At 38.7% G+C, this 21,709-nt stretch overlaps 1 protein-coding gene across 2 annotated transcripts in view; it reads left to right on the top strand.

Moving 5' to 3' along the window:
* Positions 1 to 21,709, top strand: part of LOC143038133 (uncharacterized) — a 100,046-nt gene that overhangs the window by 39,125 nt on the left and 39,212 nt on the right. For both annotated transcript variants that reach the window (XM_076207136.1, XM_076207135.1), the window contains exons 3-7: positions 607 to 700; positions 4,736 to 4,802; positions 13,724 to 13,942; positions 16,777 to 17,060; positions 18,830 to 18,916. In XM_076207136.1, the coding sequence (XP_076063251.1) occupies positions 607 to 700; positions 4,736 to 4,802; positions 13,724 to 13,942; positions 16,777 to 17,060; positions 18,830 to 18,916 (751 nt within the window). The remainder of the gene's footprint in view (positions 1 to 606; positions 701 to 4,735; positions 4,803 to 13,723; positions 13,943 to 16,776; positions 17,061 to 18,829; positions 18,917 to 21,709) is intronic.

Genomic DNA, 21,709 nt, shown 5'->3' with positions numbered 1-21,709 from the left:
ACAGCGCCTTGCTGAGACAGTTCTCCAGCAAGTCACCTCGGGCACAACATCTCCAAGCTTCAAGTGACCCTTTGCTCTCAGCTCACGACACTCGAAGGCTCTCACCCTGGACCTTCCGGCCCTGTATAAATCTAATTCATGTATACCTTACTGTTATTGTGAGTTTCATTTCCCTGGCTTGTCTGAACCAAACCACGACACTATATTGAAGTCTCTATGATGTTACACTATGAGTAAAAGGTATCATAATTGGCTTATTCTCTGTCATTATCAACTGGCTAATTTGTTTGTTTTACTTTCTTTTTTGAATTTTTATTATTTCTTTATTATTTATTCTTTATTGTATTTATAGATTTTGATAGAATTTTTTTTCCATCTGACATCTGTTGGCATATTTTGTAATTGTTACTCACTGGATCATTATATTTGGTTGCTGTTGGATTAATACAATTTTGTTTACAATTAGTTATTTTTACTGCAAGAAAAAATACTACATACAGAAATACATCAAATACACAACAACAAAATATATATTTGCGATCATAAGGTGTCTGTGTTTACAATAACACTTTCTTCCTAAGTTATCACTTTTGTTGAACTTTTCAGAGCGAAGGGGGAGCTATGGAGGACTAGGGGAGTACAGGGCAGCTGGTGCTTACATAAATCCAAGTGCTTTTGACTATGGAAGTTATAGAAGCAAGTAAGTGATCTATAATCATTTCTTCCAAATTTTCTCTCTCACAGTTATTGACAATTTATGCACCTAAGAAACTACCATGTATATAACTTTCTCTTTGCATTTATTCCTAAACATTTCCTTTCGTGGCAACCAGACAGTGACTTACTTCCTGTACTCAGTAATTCACCTTTCATGTCCACTCTTCCATTCTCTGCCACATGCCAAATAATCAAAACCCTCCACTTCCTCAAGCCACTTCCAACTGTCTTGGAGCCTAACTTCCTTATTACCATCATTTATTATGGGGAAAATACTATCTATTTATGCAAACATCTTTAGGAACATATTCCTTGTATAAATTGAGTGTAACAAGTGTATTTACCTAGTTGTATTTTACAGGAAGGGGAGCTATGCTTGTGGAGTCCCGTCTTCATATCTCATATTATCTAGACTGTTTTTAAATTTGTGTATTGTTTTTGCATACACCACTTTCTCATCTACCTTGTTCCAAACATCTATTGCTCTGTGGGGAAAGCTGTTCTTTTTCAGGTCTTTTCTATAACTGTCTTTCTTGATTTTCTTTCAGTGTCCTCTTGTATTTCTACTATCCCATTTTATTAGATCCTCTCTGTCAATAGTTTCTATGCCTTTCATGATTCTATAAATAGTTATCAAGTCTCCTCTCTCTCTTCTTTGCTCTAATGCCTGTAGCTCAAGCTTTGCTAGTCTCTCTTCATATGATAGTTCTGAGAGTGTTGGTACCAATTTCATAATTACTCTTTGTATTTTTTCAAGTTTTTTTATACATTTTTTTGTACTTGGTGACCATGTCGTCGCTGCATACTCCAATCTTGGTCTTATCAAAGTGACTAGTATTTTCTTCACCATTTCTTCATCCAGATATGTAAATGCCACTTTGATTGTTCTTATTGAATTATAAGTTTCTCCAAAAATTTTGTTTATATGCTTCTCAGGGGACATATTATTCTTAATAATGACTACCAGGTCCTTCTCATTTTCTACATTTTTAATTTCTTCTCCCAATTTATATGATCCTACTATTCTTTATTTGCTTCTTCCAAATTCCTTTATACTACACTTCTTAATATTGAATTCCATCTCCCACTTCCTACTCCATTTCCATACTTTGAGATCACTCTGTAGCGACTCACAATCTTCTTCAGTGTTCACTTTTTTCAATAATTTTGCATCATCCGCAAAGAAGCTCATATAACTTTCAATTCCTTTATCCATATCATTAATATATATAGCAAACATTATTGGGGCCAGAACTGTTCCCAATTAGTGTTTTTCTCTTATTACCACTCTCATTTTTCTTTCATGCAAGAAGTCTTCCATCCACTTCAGTAGTTTGCCCTGTATTCTTCCTGCAGTTTCTAATTTCTTAAGCCACTTCTTTTGTGGCACCTTATCAAAAGCTTTTTTCAGGTCTAGAAATACACAATCAGTAGATATGGTTGTGTGCACACTCACATTATATGACTTCATGGTGCAGTGGTAGTGTTTATGGCTGCCTCTATGGCGGTTCGGGTTCGAATCCTGCCCAGGGCTGAAATAATTTCAGTATCACTGCACTGGGAGTCGTTACTCTAACTCTCGCGGGAGGGCAGTTGGGGGTGTGTGTATGTGTAAGGTCACATCATTACCCACAGATTGGTCATATAAGCTCTGAGCTCTCTTCTGGGAGGGAAATAGCTGTTGCACAGGTCCAACACATGATCCAAGACCATGGTGAATCACATTTACTAGTTGTATTTACCTAGTCATATTTTGCGGGAAGGGGAGCTATGCTCGTGGTGTCCTGCCATTGTATCATGCAGTGTCTAGTTTGCTTTTAAACTCATGAATGGTTTTTGTGCATACTATTTCATTATCCAGTTTGTTCCAATTGTCCAAAACTCTATGTGGAAAACTGTTTTTCTTCATTTCTCTTCTATAGCTATGTTTTTTTATTTTCTTTCCATGGCCTCTTGTGTTCCTCTTGTCCCAGTTATGTAAGTCCTCTCTATTAAGTATCTCTGTGCCTTTCATGATTCTGTAGATGGTCAGTAGGTCACCTCTCTCTCTTCTTTGCTCCAGTGTCGGTAACTCCAGTTTAGCCAATCTCTCCTCGTATGATAGGTTTGCAAGTGCAGGTGCCATTTTTGTAGCTGCTCTTTGGATTCTTTCTATTTTCTTTATATTCTTTTTGGTACTGGGGGACATGCACACACACACATGTTGCTTCACGGTGCAGTTGGTAGAAACAGCAACTTACATGTCTGTGGGTCCGGGTTCGACCCTAAATCGCATATCTACTGCAATGATATAAGATTCACTGTAATGCATAAATGACTAGTGGTGGTGTTCCTCCCACATAAACAATGTGTAACTGTGGCGTAACTTTGGACAAATATGTAACACACATACACACATCCCAGGGCTAAGATAATTTCAGTACCGCTGCGCTTCAAGTCGTTACTCCAACTCTCATGGGCGGGGAGTTGGGGATGTGTGTGCGTGTAAGGTCACAGCATTACCCATAGATCAGTCATATGAGCTCTGAGCTCTCTTCCAGGAGGGAAACAGCTGTTGATCATGAGTCCAACACGTGATTCAAAGATCAAGGTGAATCACATCAAGAATAGATGGGTAAAACACCTGGAAAAAATAATATAATAAACCCAAGACAATTTGGGTTTAGACAGGGAAGATCATGTACCACAAATTTAATCTGTTTATACTCAAGACTAATAGATATAATACAAGAAAGGGATAGATGGGCTGATTGTGCTTTCTTGGACTTACAGAAAGCTGTTGACATGGTACTACACCGAAATTATTAAAAAAAAATGGAAAATATAGGAGATATACAAGGCAACCTGCTAAACTGGATGGAATACTTCCTGAGTGGTAGAAAAATGAGAGTAGTACTCAAAGAAAAATATTCAGGTTGGAAAGAGGTGATTAGTGGAGTTCTGCAAGGATCTGTATTGGCTCCAATAATGGTTGCTATTTATGTGAATGACATGAAGAGGTGGAATGTTACTTGGGTTTCTTTGCAGACAACGCTAAATTGTTGAGGAAAGTAAAAACCGAAATGGATTGTGAATCACTACAGGAAGACCTGGATAAGGTTTGGAAGTGGCTTCAGAAAAGGAAAATGGACTTCAACATTAAGAAGTGCATAATGGAGTTTGGAAAAAGTAAAAATAGAATATCAGGGCAATATAGAATTGGAACTAAGGAGGTAAAGAAAGTGGGATCTGAAAAAGATGTGGGAGTAATTATCACAAATGACTTGTCTTCGGATAAACAAATAAACAAAATTGTTGGAGAATCTTATAACTTGCTAAGATCAATAAAAAATGGCATTTACCTATTTGGACAAAGAAATGATTAAGAAATATCAGTCACACCGATAAGGCCTAGACTAGAATATGCAGCGACATTGTGGTCACCCAGTACCAAAAAGAATATAAAGAAAATTGAAAGAATCCAGAGAGCAACCACAAAAATGGCTCCAGCACTTTCAAACTTGTCATATGAAGAGAGACTGGCTAAATTGGAGTTACCAACTTTGGAGCAAAGAAGAGAGAGAGGCGACCTACTGACCATCTATAGAATCATGAAGGGCACAGAAATAATCAATAGAGAGGACTTGTTAAATTGGGACAAGAGAAACACAAGAGGACATGGAAAGAAACTCAAAATAGATAGTTATAGAAGAGACCTGAAGAAGAACAGTTTTCCACACAGAGTGGTGGACACTTGGAACAAACTGGATGAAACAGTAGTGTGTGCAAAAACTATTCATGAATCTAAGAGCAAACTAGACACTGCGAGATACAAAGGCGGGACACCAGGAGTGTAGCTCCCCTTTCTGTGAAATACAACTAGGAAAAAAAAAAAAAAAAAAAAAAAAAATAATAATAATAATAATAATAATAGACATTAGGAGACAGGACCCAATTATTGTTGCTCCTTTTCTTTATACTACAATTAGTTAAATACATGCATACACATATTTATTTATTTATTTATTCATCTTTGCAGCTCTGGAATGGTTGGTACTTTGCCTGGCCCTAATAGAACTAACTTCCGTAAGCCACATGCAAACATGGTAAGCATGTGTAATCCTTTAAGATATGTATACATTAACTCCTTAACATATATTGATGCACTTTCAGTAACATGTTCTCATCTTGAGGTTCAGGATTTGAAGTGGCAAATATTTTACGAGTATAAGTACATGCTTGGGGAGAAAGAACGAGTTGCACCATCAGAATATTCTCTTGCATGTTAAGAAAAATGGGTAAGGTGCTCAAGGAGGTTATAATACGAATAGAATGTGTCTATAGAAAGGAATAGCTTCTTAAAGTCAAACAGTAGAAGGAATGTTTTCTCTTGTTTATTACTAGTGCTGAGGTTCATTCATTGTTCACTAATTCGATTATATATGAGAACTTAAAAACTAACTGTAATATGTTTTTACTTAAATAAATTTCAGATAAATTTCAGTACATACCTAGGTATGAGGTAATTTGTAGGAGCTATAATATGCTTTCTAGAAACTTTGCCTGGTTTGATCACTTTATCTTGCACATGATTTCTTCAGTCTTATTTTTCTGTGTTTTCTTGAACTTGGATACAGACATTAGACAGCTATATTAAGGTTAGACAGTGTTGACCATGAAGGTTGTAGTAGAAAAGAACTGAGTGATCAATTGCAAGGCAGTATGTATAGATTTTTCAGTTTTCACAGGTTTGAGAAAGCATACCTGTGAAACTAGTCAGGAATAAACTCAACTAAGACTCCTGTGTTCTCTACTCCCACTTACACACACACACATATATATATATATGTATATATATATATATATATATATATATATATATATATATATATATATATAATATATATATATATATATATATATATAATTATAAACTTATAATAGTACTTATATAAGCTCAATCGACTTCAGTTGATAGTGGCAAAGTTTACAAACTAATGTCACCTCATTGCAGAAAATGTTTAATCAATCAATTTATACACATTCATGATTTTTTTTTGCTCTCATGGGTGGCACCCTAGGTGACTGCCAATATGGTCTATGCCAAAAACACACTCCTATCAATAACAATCTTTGAAACATAATATTAATTCCACAGAGAATTATATTCGTCTTACAAAAAAATGATAGGCTATGTACCTGGCAGCAGCAAGAAGATCAACTCAAACTGGCTAAAAAAGCTAAGCATAACCTTCAATGCTATAGCAAAAGCTTTTTTGTAATAAACACTATTTTTTGCTTTTATTTTGCATCTTGGTTCTTGTGAAATGTAGTGTGAAGAGTGGTGTTAGTGGTGCTGGCATAGAATTGTGTTCCTCTCATTTTCAAGTGGTGGTTTAGGTGTCCAGTTGGGGCTGGTTTTGGTGCATTCTGTTATTACTCTGAGTGCTCCATTCTGTAAAGTTTGTAAGTTGTATTTACCTAGTTGTATTTTGCGGGAAGGGGAGCTATGCTCGTGTTGTCCCGCCTTTGTATCTTGCAGTGTCTAGTTTGTTTTTAAACTCATGAATGGTTTTTGCGCATACTATTTCATTGTCCAGTTTGTTCCAAGTGTCCAAAACTCTATGAGGAAAACTGTTTTTCTTCAGTTCTCTTCTATAGCTATGTTTTTTTATTTTCTTTCCATGTCCTCTTGTGTTTCTTTTGTCCCAGTTAAGTAAGTTCTCACTATCGAGTACCTCTGTGCCTTTCATGATTCTGTAGATGGTCAATAGGTCACCTCTCTCTCTTCTTTGCTCCAGTGTCGGTAACTCCAGTTTAGCCAATCTCTCTTTGTATGATAGGTTTGCAAGTGCAGGTGCCATTTTTGTAGCTGCTCTTTGGATTCTTTCTATTTTCTTTATATTCTTTTTGGTACTGGGGGACCACAATGTCGCTGCATACTCTAATCTAGGCCTTATCAATGTAACCAATATATTTTTTTCATCATGTCTTCGTCCAAGTATGTAAACGCCACTTTTATTGATCTTAGCAAATTGTAAGTCTCCCCGACAATTTTGTTAATCTGTATATCATAGGACAAGTCGTTCATGATAATTACTCCCAAATCTTTTTCGGATCCTACTTTCTTTACTTCTTTGGTTCCAATTGTATATTTTCCTGATATTCTGTTTTTGCTTTTTCCAAACTCCATTATGCTACACTTCTTAGTATTAAAGTCCACTTCCCATTTCTGACTCCAGTTCCATACCCTATTTAGGTCTTCTTGCAGTGCTTCACAGTCCTCATCAGTTTCTATTTTCCTTAGCAGTTTGGCGTCATCGGCAAAGAAGCTCATGTAGCAGTTCACGTCCTCATCCATGTCATTCATATAGATAGCAAACATTATTGGTGCCAGCACAGATCCTTGCGGTACTCCACTGATCACCTCTTTCCAGTCTGAATATTTTTCTCTGAGCACTACTCTCATCTTTCTACCAGTCAGAAAGTCCTCTATCCATTTTTGTAGGTTTCCCTGTATTCCTCCTATGTGTTCCAGTTTTTTTTAGTAGTTTTCTGTGTGGTACTTTGTCAAAGGCTTTTTGCAAGTCTAGGAATGCACAATCAGCCCATCCATTTCTTTCTTGCACTATGTCTATTAGTCTTGAGTAAAAGCATATTAAGTTTGTGGAGCATGATCTTCCTTGTCTGAATCCGAATTGTCTTGGGTTTAATATGTCATTGTCTTCCAGATGTTTTACCCATCTATTCTTGATTATTTTCTCACAAATTTTGGCAATGGTGCTTGTTAGTGATACTGGCCTATAGTTGGTGGGTTCTTCTTTGTTTCCTCCTTTGTGTATTGGTACAATGTTAGCGTTTTTCCAGTCCTCGGGTATCTTTCCTTCTTTGAGTGAGCTGTTTATTAAGATGTGTATTTTGTCTGTTAGTTCTTCTTTGCACTCCTTTAGAATCCAATTTGCAATACCGTCCGGGCCATGTGATTTTCTGACATCCAGCCTTGATAAATGTTCTGATATTTCCTTTAGTGATGCTGTAAACTCATTCATGAGGGGAGATTTCTTGTTTTTGTCTATGTCACAATTCGGTATTTTCTCTCTGGTGAAAACAGATTTAAAGTGATTGTTCATGACTTCGGCCATCTCTAAATCTTCTGTGTATTCTATGTTTCCTTGGCATAGTTTCACCAATTCCTGTTTGTTTTTAAGTTTACCATTCACATACCGATAGAATAGTTTGGGTTGCTCTTTGCATTTGTCTATAATATCCTTCTCATGGTTCCTTTTCTCCTCTCTTCTCACATTAACATACTCATTTCTATAGTTAACATAAATTTGCCATTTGCTTTGTTTTTTGTCTTTTCTCCACTTTTTCCAAGCTTTGTCCCTTCTGTCTTTTGCCTCACTGCATCTTTTGTTGAACCAACATTTAATGTACTCTCTCTCTCTCGCTTTTGTCTTGGTACATGTCTGTTTACCCCTTCATTGTAGTTTTCCATCAATATATTCCATTTCTCTTCCACTGCTGTTTCTTCCCTGTAAAATATTTCCCAGTTTGCATTCCGGAAGAATGTCTTTAGTTTTGTAAAGTCTGTTTTGTTGTACCTCAGTCTTCCTTTCCTATGCTTTTCGTTCCTCTCTATGTCTATTTCTTCCTTTAGTATAGTTTCGATGAGTACATGGTCACTCTTTCCAATTGGTGTCTCATACTGGACTTTATGCACTATTTCAGGCTCTGTTGTAAATATTAGATCTAGTTTCGATGGTTCTTCATTATTTCTGTACCTTGTGTTTTCATGGACCCATTGGGTCATTGTGTACTCCATGGTCATATCTAGCAGTACATTGCCCCACGAGTCATCTCCTCCTTGCACTGTCATGCTGTCCCAACAAATTTCTTTGCAATTGAAGTCCCCCATAACTACCAGATTACCCTTACCCATTAGTATCTCATTGAGTGATTTTCTTGTGTCATCTAGCATTTTTTTATGTTCAATTTCTTTCCAAGCGCTTGTTTTTGGAGGCACATAAGTCACCACAAACTTTCTACTTTTCATATTCTTGCCTTCGACTTTTATCATGATCAATTCAGCATTACCTTTGCCCTCTGCAATTTTTGTCACCTTTAGGTCTTTCTTGGCCAAGAACATGATTCCCCCTCCCTGTTTCTTGTCCCTGTTTTTTATCCAGTAGTTGTATAAACCTTGTCCGATAACAGTGGATGGTATTTCACCTCTTAGTTTAGTCTCTACAATTCCCATTATGTCTGGTTTTGCTTCTAACAGATAATCATTGAGTTCGTTCAGTCCCGAAATTAGTCCGTCAATGTTGGTATAGGCCACTTTTAATTTTCTTCCTTCTCCCTGGTTTCTTCTTCCCTTGTTTTGTTCGTTTTGAAGCGCCATTGTCTTAATCTCAAGTCTATTACTCTCCACTGGAATTCTTTGCATTCTGTCTCCGATCTTTTCAAGTTTTTTTCCTTTGCTTCTTCTCTTAGCGCCCTTTCTTTTTCTAATTCCTCAGTACTCATTTCTCTTTTTATCCATATCTTATTGTATTTTTCACTCTTTGCCAAGTTACCTACTTTTTCAAATATGTCTTCTACTACCACTTGTGACCTTAGTTTTATCTTTAGAGGTCGATTCCTATCCTTAGTATAGCGACCAATTCTGTAAGTCTCTTCTAAGTCTGTGCCTGAATCACTATCTCCCCCCTGAATTTCATTAAGGATTTCTACTGCTGTCTCTTTTTCTTCTTTTTCTCTCATGTACCTCGCCAATCCTTGTTTTTCTTTAAGCCCATAAACCACAATACATTTCTTCCTATCTACTGTGTCCCTGACCCAATTTGCTTTTTCGTTAATCACTTGAATGATTGTGTCTTTTGCATTATCTTGCATTTGCTGCTTGACTATTTCTTTGAAAGCAATTTCTTTATTTTCAATATTTTCTTTCCACTTTTTAATTTCCTGGATACTGTCCCCACCTAAGTTTTCTTCGATCTTTTGTGTCAATTCTTGGAATTTGTTGTTCACTTCTTGCTTTAGATTTTCGCTATTATTATCATTAGTTTTCTTCTTTTCATTTTCATTCTTCAGTTCATTTATGTCTCTTTTCATTTCTTTAATTTCGTTTGTAAGATCCAAGTTAGCTTTTTTCAGGTCAGAAATTTCGTGGTTAGTCTTAGATAAACAATCAATTAAACCAATTACCTCTTTTCTTAAGTCCATGATTTCATTTTCCCACCGAGTCCTATTTTTGCTCATCTCTCTCTCTATCTCTAATAATCTACTTAAGTTCTTTCTTTCGTACTTACCAAACCCTAAGAAATCATTGTCGTAACACGCGGCGCTTTGTTTATTGTTTACATCGCGGTTCAGTGGATTGCCTCCAGATGGCTCTGATTCGCAACTGGCTTTCGAGTCGTTTTCATTCATTTTTGCTAATTTCTAGTTAACACAATTAACTAGCACTGCATAGATACCATTTCGGGCACTCACGTTCACTCCCCACCCCTACAGTACAAACCAGGTTTTCCTTTTTCGTCGTAAATCCTCTCCTTCTTGGTCGCGCGACGACGAGCGACGACGAGCGGTGTTGCTTCGATGAGCGTGTGTGTGTGTTCATCTTGTTGATTGTTGGGAACTATGCTATGGAGGCATGGGTGAGGGTAGTTCTTTTGATGGCAATTAGAGGTTCTTTCACAAGTACCACCAACAGAATTAATAAACAAACAAACAAACACCAGCAGCATACTACTCAATCATTCATAACAACCTACCAATTGTACCACACAAAAACACATACATACTTATATCATTAAACTGACAACCATGAAGACTGACAACCAAATTCAGTACTCCATCAACAACCTCCAGAGATAAGCACCATAGCAAAAATCCCATACATACATACATATACCAAGGCTTTTTCCCCCTTACAAGGGAGGTAGCCAAAAAGGGAAAGGCATAAAAACACTCCCACCCATTTCATCCCTAAATACACTCCACACCCCTCCCACCCTCCCTCTCATCTGAGCACCTCCTGGATGACGGGTCATCCCTGCACCCTGCCCACTGCCCTGGGTCAGAAGCAGTGTCGCAAGACACAGTACATCCACAGCAAGGCAGCTTCATTTAATCGGCGACCCCCCCTCTCCGTCCCCCTTTGCATATAAGGAGAGGACGGGGAGAAATCCCTTCGGGCTGCGTCAAAATTTACTCACACATACTACCCCACCCCCCACCCCCCCCGCCCATTCCTCCTCATGCAGTCACAACATCATCCATATACAACCATTCTCCACTCACCTCTGTCTTCTGTCCTCTCCCTTCCTTCCTCAACAGACATTCCCCTCTTCCCCAAAGCCCCCTTCACCCCATCCATCCACCTCATCCTAGGACGTCCCCTCATGTTCACTCTCCCTCCACATCTGCCTTCCATACCTCTTTTACTAGTCTTTCTTCACTCATTCTTTCCATGTGTCCAAACCATCCTAATATTCTTTCATCAACCCTATCTCCCAAATCCTTTTTCACCCCTGTTCTCCTCCTCACCTCCTCATTTCTCACTCTATCCAGCCTAGTAACCCCCACCATACTTCTCAGACACCTCATCTCAAACACATTCAAACTCCTTCTCTCTTCTTCTCTTATGTTCCACGTTTCTGCCCCATACAGTGCTGTTGGCACAATCACTCCTTCATACAGTCTCCTCTTCGCATCCATTCCCAAATGTCTATTCCTCATTACACTCTTTAATCCACCAAGGCATTTACTCGCTTCTCTCAATCTACATTCTACCTCCACCTTCACTCCACCTTTTCCTGCTACACTTGCACCCAAGTATCTAAAACTATCCACTTCCTCCAGTCGCTCTCCCTTAATGTTCACTTCCAGTCTACTGCCACTTTCACCCCTTGTACATCTCATCACCTTACTTTTACACACATTTATCTTTAGCTTTCTTCTATCACATACTCTCCCAAACTCTGCCACCAACTTCCTCAATCCCTCCTCTGACCCTGCCACAAGCGCAGTGTCGTCCGCAAACAACAGCTGGCTCACCTCCCACTTTTCTCCATTTTCTTTAACCATCTCCAATCCCTGACCCACTACCCTAGCATTCACCTCTCGCACCACCCCATCCATGTATAAGTTGAACAGCCAGGGCGACATAACGCATCCTTGACGAAGTCCCACCTTTACTTCAAACCACTCACTCTCTCCATTTCTAATCCTGACACATGCTCTACTACTCTCATAAAAACTCTTGACAGCTCCCAAAAGCTTTCCTCCTATCCCATAAATCTGCATAGCCTCCCACAGTGCCTTTCTGTCTACCCTATCATAAGCCTTTTCCAGATCCATAAAAGCCCAAAAAACATCCTTCCCCTTTCCTATAGCTTTCTCACATATCTGTCTTACCACAAAGATCTGATCTACACAACCTCTACCTGTCCTAAATCCACACTGTTCCTCACCAATTACTCCTTCTGTTCCTCTCCTAATCCTCTCAATTAAGATCCTCCCATAAGCCTTCCCTACTACACTTAACAGGCTAATCCCTCTGAAACTACTACATTCACACTTGTCCCCTTTTCCCTTGTAAAGAGGAACTATACAGGCACTTCTCCAGTCCTCCGGTACTCTACCCTCTCTCCAGCAAACATTAAATAACCTCACCAACCAGTCCACCATCACTGAACCTCCCTTTTTCAGACATTCTGCATGGCATCCATCCAGACCAGGTGCCTTACCTGCTTTCATCATCTTTACAACTGCCTTCACCTCATCCTTCCTTATTTCTCCTCCATTCTCCTCACTCATCACTCTCATTTTCTTTGCATTTCCCACTGCAGCTATCTTTCCTTCCCTATCCTCCTTCACATTTAGCAACTCCCTAAAATATTCTGCCCATCTTCCCCTTACTGCCATCTCTTCCATTATCATCTCTCCATCTGTACCTTTTACCTTTTCTTCCCTACTTGATTCGCCTCCTCTTCCTCTCTTAATTTCTTTCCAAAACATCTTTTTATTACTTTCAAAATTTTCTGTCATACTCCTACCCCATTTCACATCTCTCCTCTTTGCCTCCTTTACCTTTTGCTTTACTTCTCTTTTCTTTTCTTTGTACGTCTCATATGACTCCCCTGTCCTCTTTTGTAACCAATCTGTGAATGCTCGCTTCTTCTCTTCTACAACCTTCTTTGTTTCCTCATCCCACCATTCACTACCCTTTCTTCTATTTCCCCCTGTCCTTCTTGTTCCACACACCATCCTTGCACACTTTAAGACTCCCTCCTTGAACCATCCCCATTCCTCCTCCACACCCATCTCTGCTCTATCCTTCACTCCCTCCCACTCCTTCAGCTTCTTTTCGTACTCCTTCTCCTTTTCCTTTTCATTCAAGGAGTTCACTCTAAGAACCTCCCTACCTTTTGTCCCTTTCCTCTTTCTCCATCTATCCTCCACTCTCAGCTTACCTTCCACCAAAAAATGATCTGATATTCCCCCACCCTCTCCCCTTAGCACATGTACATCCTTAACTCTTCCTATCATAATCCTATTTACCACTACATAATCCATTAGCGCTCTATCTACCACCCTTCCCTCCACCACCCTCTCCCATGTGTACTTATGCTTGACTTTCTTCCGAAACAAAAATCCCAAATCTAGTAAAAACCACACTTGCATGATTGCATTAAAGACACCATCTACTAATGAAACAGTGCCACCACAGAATAGGCCAGGTCTCAAATTCTATCTGCCTCAGATGTAATCACCACATAGAAGACACAGAACACCTCATACTATAAGGCCTCACACTAACATTCCTGAGACAACAGCATAAGATATCTTCACTAAGTAATTTGTGGACCAGTCTTGAGGGTGTTTCTGGTAACCTGAAGGCCACAGGTTGTATGGAAGAGACCAGGAGAAATGGATTGGACACTCACATTTGTAAAAGTACAAAATTGTGATAGCTAAGAAACATGTTTCCTCATTACAATTTATGATACATTGGCAGACATCAACAGATCGTGAGGAGATGATGCGAATGCAAGCACAACAGGTGCAGGTTGAGCGGCAGAGGCAGGTGGAGGAGAAGAGGATGAGGGAAGCTGAGCGGAAGGAGCGTGAAAGGCTTGAGGACCAGCAGCTGGAAGAGAATATCCGGAAGCAGCAGGAGAAGATGAGGCAGGAATATGAAGAAGAAAACAATAGAAAAAAGAAGAAGGAGGCTGAGGTAATGAAAAGGAGGGGAAGGGATGTGAAGTGTGAGGCTTGTAAATGGGAAAAAAGGGAGGGAAAGCTAGCATGGTGACTGTTTGTGCTCATTATGGGACTAACTTTTGTGATTAGTCAGGGCCTATGAGAAGGGGGGTACAGCCGGTACTTTGTTCTGGGGTCCAAGAGCTAAAAAGGGCCCCACAGCAACCAGCCAACATCCATCCCCCCTTGAGAACAAACACTTTTTACTACCCCCAGCCTGACATACATTTACATTCTGTCACAATATGGCATTTTCGATTTACTGTATCAAACCTGGCCATGATTCAAACAATCCTATCAATCCATTGTCAGCGTGCCTGTTTTCCCTTTTATATCAGTTAATCCTTCTTTCTCCTGAGTGTGAAATAAAGGCAAAGTGCAAATTATATAACCACTTTTACTTACAAATGATACAAGTAGAATTATGTGATAATATTACAGGGGAGAGAATGAGGGTGTGTGCACCAGATATAGTATGCAACCCTCTTTATACGAGTGGCATTTGCATGTGCCAAGAATCCAAAATCTATAATCCTAGCCTAATTTCCTTTTTACCTGCCTTCACACATTTGTCTCGTATCTTTATTTTGTGTGAGGAAGGGTTATAATTTATCATTAGTTACCTATCTAAATTCCACAAAAGATACACTCATATATGTTGATGGTGCTACTTCCCTGTGCCATTTTCATCTGCAATCTCTGACCCTGGGTCATATAGTGGCCAATTCTTGAGTTCCTCTGCCATAACTTCTTGTCATTTTCTCCTTGGGAGTCCTATGGTTAAAGTTCTAAGCTAATTTTTCTATAGTTCTACATGTTATTATATAATAATATCTTAAACTAGTTGTGACCAACTTAACTTGAAATATATATCATAGCCTACAAGACATCAGGCTTAAACATTTCGTAATATATTTAATAACTGTGTTTCATAAAAATTTTCATGGTTACGTGGATGAGCCGAACATAACAAGTTATATAATACATTACAGGATACATAATTGCATATCACATTGTACACATTGTATATTGTGTGACAATTCACATACACAAACATCACTATACTTATACCTACTTTTTTTTTTATTAGTATTTATTATTAATCATTGTAGATTAATGGACATCAAAACCTTAATTTTAAGAAAACTCTTTGCCTTCCTCAGGGACCCAAACAGGTCTTGTACTGCCTTGGAAATTTTCACTCAGAGGTCCTGTGATTAGCTGCTCTCATACCATGAACTGACCACTCACCCTGCAGCTGAAGTCTGAGATGATATTGTTGAGGGGTCTATGAGCTCTCTAAAAGTGTTTCTCCTTTGACCTCAAACATACTCTCTTCCAGTAGGGGTTGAATGCATTTATAGTGAATACAGGGCACCCCATGCCACAAGAAGAAGAAGAAAAAAATAATTTTGATTCACGTCACTTATCTGTATACTTGACATCACCACACATTGCTCATGTAGAATGTGAAAAGTGGGCAAATTGCACCCAAAATCAGCGCAACTATTACATAGACCACAGGAGCATAAAGGGGCTCCTTTCATGTTCCCATAGCATATAACAGTAAGAGTTTAAACCCTTTCCTCCACTTCTTTTGATTCCTTTGGTTTAAAATTTTCCCTTCATTTCTTTTTATCCCTTCAGGATTAGGCTGTACTGAAATGTGGCCCCATCTTAAATGTGGCAATATCACCCTGGGTCTACAATACTTGTCTGTAAAAGTGGAAGCTTCATTCCATCTCCCAAGCAGTTGGAGGCTACCCTCCCATGGCCTCATAGTTTTGGAAAGAGTTATTATTACTGCTGCAAGTAATATTAACCCCTTCCATACGGTGCCGCATACATAGGCGGCATGAGGAGCAAGTGGATACGCGAGGCTGCCATATCGGCGTCTTGATTATATTTATTGTAGTTGCCCCTGCATTTTTTACATACTCTCTAAACTGCCTTTATTCACATTTTCTATGGTTATCAAAATTCATGGGTGAAAGAGAGAACGATCGATACAAGCGGTGACTATATTTTATGAAGCGAGTATTATTACGACATGTCGTGTGGCTGGCAGCGGCTGCTGCCCGCGAGATTTAAGGCCTGTGCTGAAGAGGTTAATAGTTACAAGGGAGGAAGCTCGTTGGCTGAGTGGGTTAGGGTGTCGTTACTTATGGCGAAAGTCGAGGGGATGGCGGTTCGAATCCTGCCACCAGCAAAGTTGAACCAAGGGCATGGTTCATTAAATTCCACGTTACAAAGCCCTCTGTGAGGGGCACCGTCCTGGCCTTCCGATAGGGGGGAGTTTGTGATGTTAAACCATATCATTACAAGGCAGGAATTCCAGGCAGACCCCATCCAGAAGACTTCCCAAATTTAACCAAGATTAGAAGTGGAGGTTGAGGCCTTGGATTTTGACCAGGAACCTGTGGGGCAGGGTTAATCATATCTGCCCTAGGAAGTACATAACAATAACCTAAACCACACTAATACCTCAAAGCAACTCTTTTGGTCATCAAAAGGAGGAAGTAGGGTCCATGTAGCTGAATAATATTGTATTTCAGCTGCTGGAAAATATAAAGAAACAATCACCATTGTCTACCGTTTTGCTGTTTTGCACATAATAAAGGGATTACTGGTGTTCATGAATTTCATCTTTGGTGGCAGTGAGAAAGGGTGGTTTTTGTCCTCATGAGTGGGCTGAGACCTTCTCAGAGTGCATTAGCACTATGTGCCACGAACTCAATCATACTGTGATATATTCTCACTGGTTCTATATTTGATTTACTTTTCTCTCTCCCTCTTCTTTACTCACAGCAAATTCGGCGGCGTGAAGCACAACTGGCACACTTGGAGGCAGCACGGTTACGTGCTGAGGAAGAGAAGAAGAAACACTTAGCTGGTTCCCACCGCTCAGATGCTTCCCATGGGAGGGACCTATACAGTAGGGGAAAGTCCACAACTGAACCAGAATCTAGCAGCTATAGAAATAGATTCACAAATGCCCAAGATGAGGAGAGGTTTGGTTCTCACCAGGGCTCCAGTGTCAGCGGGAGGACAAGGAGAGGCCGGGATTGGCCGGATGACCAACGGCCCGCAAGGTAGGTCGCAGTGAGGATACTATATGAGGTGGGATTACAGTACACTAGAGTCTCACAATTCAACAAGGTTATGGTGGTTTTTGAGGCGTCAAAATGCGATTTTTTTGAAACGTGAATCGCTTCCATCTTAGCAGACAGTTGGTCTGATAAAATGGAAGTGATTTGTGTTTCAAAAAATTGCGTTTCAACGCCTCAAAAACTGCCCTAACCCTGTTGAATTGTGAGACCCCAATATATTAGAAATTATCTCAATTAATTCACTGACTGCTATGGTGGATTTCTGTTATATTCTGGTTGTTACAAAGTCGTATTAATTATTCAACTGAAGGAAACCCCTTGTATTCAGAGGGTAGGGAGAAAAAGAACCTGAGATAAGACACTTGAGAAATGGCCACTATTGCACACATACATAAGCAAAAGTACAAAGATACACTCATATTTTAAGTATTTTTCTACAAAGTGAAAGAGATAAACTTTGTGATTATTAGAATGATCCCAGTCCTTCTCTAAAAAAGAAGAATAAAAAACTCTTAATCATAATGTACTCAAAATTTCACAAACTATAGAATGAAATTACTGAGAATTTATTTGATTTGGGCCATGGAGATGAATGTAAAGTTTGGCAGTAGTCACAATAGAATTACGAATGCTATATGATAAGGAAGGTGTCAATGATATACACCAAACTTGAAGGCAGGACACAAAATGCAATACTATAAGTGGATATCACATACCTGTCCTATCACCAATCTTGAAGGCAGGATATAAAATGGAACACTGATTGTAGTTGATATTACATACTTGCCATACTACAAAAACTGATCTATGCAACCTCTTACTCTCCACACCCATACTACTCCTCTCCAATCACTCCTTCTGTGCTCTGTGTAATACCTTCAATCAACACATATCCATATACCTTACTTACCACATTCAAAACTAATCCCTCTAAAACAACTGCATCCATACTTGTCTTCTTTTCCCTTGTTTAGCATACTAAACACATTGAACAATCTCATTGGCCACTCCAGTTTTACTACACTATCCTTTGTCAGACATTACACATAACATCCTTTTAATCTAGGTGGGTTTTAAGCTTTCACTTCTTTTAATGGCTATTTGTTCCTTTTATTTCTATTAACCTTATCACTTTTCTCACCCTTTACAGTCATTCTCCTGGCATCTCCCACCACCACAGTCTACATTCAACAAGTCTTTGAGATGCTTTGCCCATCTTTCTCAGCTTTCTCATTCAATAACAACTGTTTATCTGCTCTCTTTACTGCCTCCTTTCTACCTGACTCCCATCCCTCTATACACTCCCTTCCATCTTTTTATTCTTTTAAAGGTTTGTAGATTAACACCTACCCCAACTCGCACCCACTTTGCTCTTGGGCTCCTTCACCTTCTGTTTTTACCTCTCTCTCTTTTTTTCTTTCTATCTTTCTTTTTCTTTGCAACCATCCTTTGTATTCATATCTCTGTTCCACCATTAGCCTACTCAGCTCCTCATTCCACCAGTCACTATTATTCTTTCTGTTCCTGTTCATTCTCCTCATCAAGTACACTCAAGTGTAAGCAGCTTTCTTCCTGATTTGAAGGAAAGCTGTGTTTGCACATAAACTATAAATAGGAAATAATTATGTAGTCAGATGTTGAAAACAAGGACAAGGTATATCAATAAATAGATAAATGAATGAATTAGTAAATTAATAAATTAGTAAATATTTTGTTTCATAATATTCATAAATTCCTTTCACTTGACCCAGACCTGATGCTGACTTTGGATTGAATTTGGGCCAAGCTGCATACCACACTCATCTTTCCACTGCCTTTCCTAACCGCTTTTTTGACAGGTAAGACTAAGCCACTGTGGTGAGGTACAAAGGCTATATTAACCTTCAGGAGTAAGCTGATCCTGCATGGACCATTAAGGTTAAACTCAAGATAAGTCATGTTAGGTCATCCCACCAAGATGTTACTCATCTATTTCCTACTCATAGGCTGGTCACTGGTCATGATAAATTTCCTCAGGACACACACACACACACACACACTTCAGCGAATGGACGGCTTGGATGACGTTCTGAAGAAAACTGAAGTCTGTGGATCCCAACGCAAAGAGAAGTGCCTAGTGTTTTTGCAGGGTGGGGGGGAAATTGCTCGTGGAGTAGTGGGAACGTAGGGAAAGAAGAAAAGGGGAGGGATTACTGAGGGAAATGGAAGGAAATGAGGAGGGAGTAGACTTTGACCAGCCAGACAAGCGGAAAGTAAACAAAAGACTTAGCGAGGATCAAATGTCTAATAAAAATGTAAAGATTAGAAGTATAGAGAGGAGCAATACAGAAGAAAGTGACGAGAATATGTTCCAGGGATTTAAAGAGGGTGGGGGGGACACACCCCCCCCCCCCCCCCCCCCCGACTGATAAGACTAGAGGAGAGAGTTGATAAGGTGATCGAGGACTTGGAGCGTAAGTTAGGTAACGTAGACTCCATTTTTCAAAGAATTGAAAGGTTGGAACAACTAGAGAAGGCTAACAGAAACTTAACTGAAGAAATAGAGGACCTAAAAAGACAGTTAGGAAATGTAAAGGAGGAGAATGAGAAATTGAAGAAGAATAGTAATGAAAACAGAGAGAAACTAGCTACAGAAGCTAAAAATTGGAGAATAACTCAAGAAGGGAATAAGGTTTCATTCACTGACATAGTCAAACAGCAATTGAAAGAACATAATGAAGACTCAGTTATTAAAGTGATGAGACAGAAGGAGAATATAGTAAGAGAATTAGCTGACAAAAAGAAATGTATAATTATATTAGGAATGGAAGAGAAACATAACCCAGATAGAACTGCAAGAATCAAGGAGGAAAATGAAAGAGTAAGCAGTTTATTAAAATTAGTCCAGGAAGATGAACCAGAAATTATAAAGGAAATTGAGGAAAAATTCAGACTCGGAAAATATAGTACAGATAAGACCAGACCAATTAAGATTAAATTCAGGTCACAAACAACAGCAGAGAAAATTCTATCCAAGACAGGGAAACTAGCAACAAATGATCAATATAAAAAGGTATGGATAAAAAGAGAAATGAATAAGGAGGAAAGAGAGGCAGAAAAGCAGAAAAGAATTGAAGCTAAGGCAAAAAACGAGGAAAGAACGGAGTCAGAGAAAGAGAGATTCTATTGGAGAGTAGTGAACATGAAAATAAAGCAGTTCGACATACTAAAGAAAAACATAAGGGAAACAGAGAATACAATGGAAGTGGCAGAAAACTAAGAGTGTCTTACACAAATATAGATGGATTGATAACAGGATTGAATGAACTGAATGATTATTTGAAAGAAAAAGAACCGGACATAATGGGAATTGTAGAAACAAAATTAAAAGGCCCACTACCACCCAACAGTGTAGGACATGATACATACAATTATTGGATTAGAAACAGAGAGAAAAAACAAGGGGGTGGAGTTATGTTCCTGACTAAGAAGGATATAAACGTGAAAGGTGTCATATATGGAAAGAATACAGTAGAGATGATTATGATAGAAGTGGAAGACCGAGATAAGAAGAGCAGAAAATTTGTGATCAATTATGTGCCTCCGAAAACAGCCTCATGGGAGGAGAGTGAACATAAAAGTATGTTAGAGGACACAAAGATAGCATTAACTAAAATAATGGAAGACGGAGGAAGAATAGTTATGATGGGCGACTTTAATTGCAAAGAAATCTGCTGGGAAGAAATGACAGTAAAGAGTGGTGATGACTCATGGGGAAATGCTCTACTTGAGATGATTACTGACCATTCAATGACACAATGGATACAAGAGAACACTAGGTATAGAAATGAAGAAGAACCATCGAGGCTAGACTTAATAATTACATCTGAACCTAGAATAGTGGACAAGATTGAATATAAAACACCAATAGGTAAAAGTGACCACATATTGATTGAACTGGAACTTAATGAAGAAAAATATATGAAAAGAAATGAACAATATAGAAAAGGAAGAATGATGTATGAAAAAACAAACTTTGATAAAATAAGAGAATTCTTCCAACAAGAAAACTGGGAAGAAATATACAAAGAAGAAACAACAGTGGAAGAGAAATGGAATATTTTGACAAAAATTTACAAAAAAGGAGTGGAAAAGTATGTCCCAAGACAAAAACAAGAAAAAGAATATGTAAAATGCTGGTACAACAAAAGTTGTAGGGAGTTAAAGGACAAAAGAGACAAAGCCTGGAACAGATGGAAAAAAGACAGAAGACCTGAAAAATGGAAAATATATACTGGTTATAGAAATGAATATGTACAAAAGTGCAGAGAGGAAAAAAGAAAATATGAAAAAGATGTTATAGAAAAGTGTAAAGATCAACCAAAACTATTCTACAGATTTGTAAACAATAAACTGAAAAACAAACAAGACTTAGAGAAATTAAGACAAGGAGGAGTTGAATACACTGAGGAAATGGAAATGGCAGAAATTATGAACAAACATTTTAAATCAGTGTTTACAAGGGAAAATATACAACCTGAAGAGATTGAGTGGAAGGAAAAAGTCCCCCCTATGGAAGAAATAGAAGTAACAAAGAATGAAATATTGACACACTTGGGTAATTTTGATGTCAGAAAATCGCATGGGCCAGA

This window comes from Oratosquilla oratoria, chromosome 23 (genome assembly GCF_046742065.1).
Source record: "Oratosquilla oratoria isolate Oo_2021 chromosome 23, ASM4674206v1, whole genome shotgun sequence".
Lineage (NCBI taxonomy): Eukaryota > Metazoa > Arthropoda > Malacostraca > Stomatopoda > Squillidae > Oratosquilla > Oratosquilla oratoria.
The sequence above is the reverse complement of the archived record's forward strand: the minus strand, read 5'-3'. Positions and strand labels throughout refer to the sequence as shown.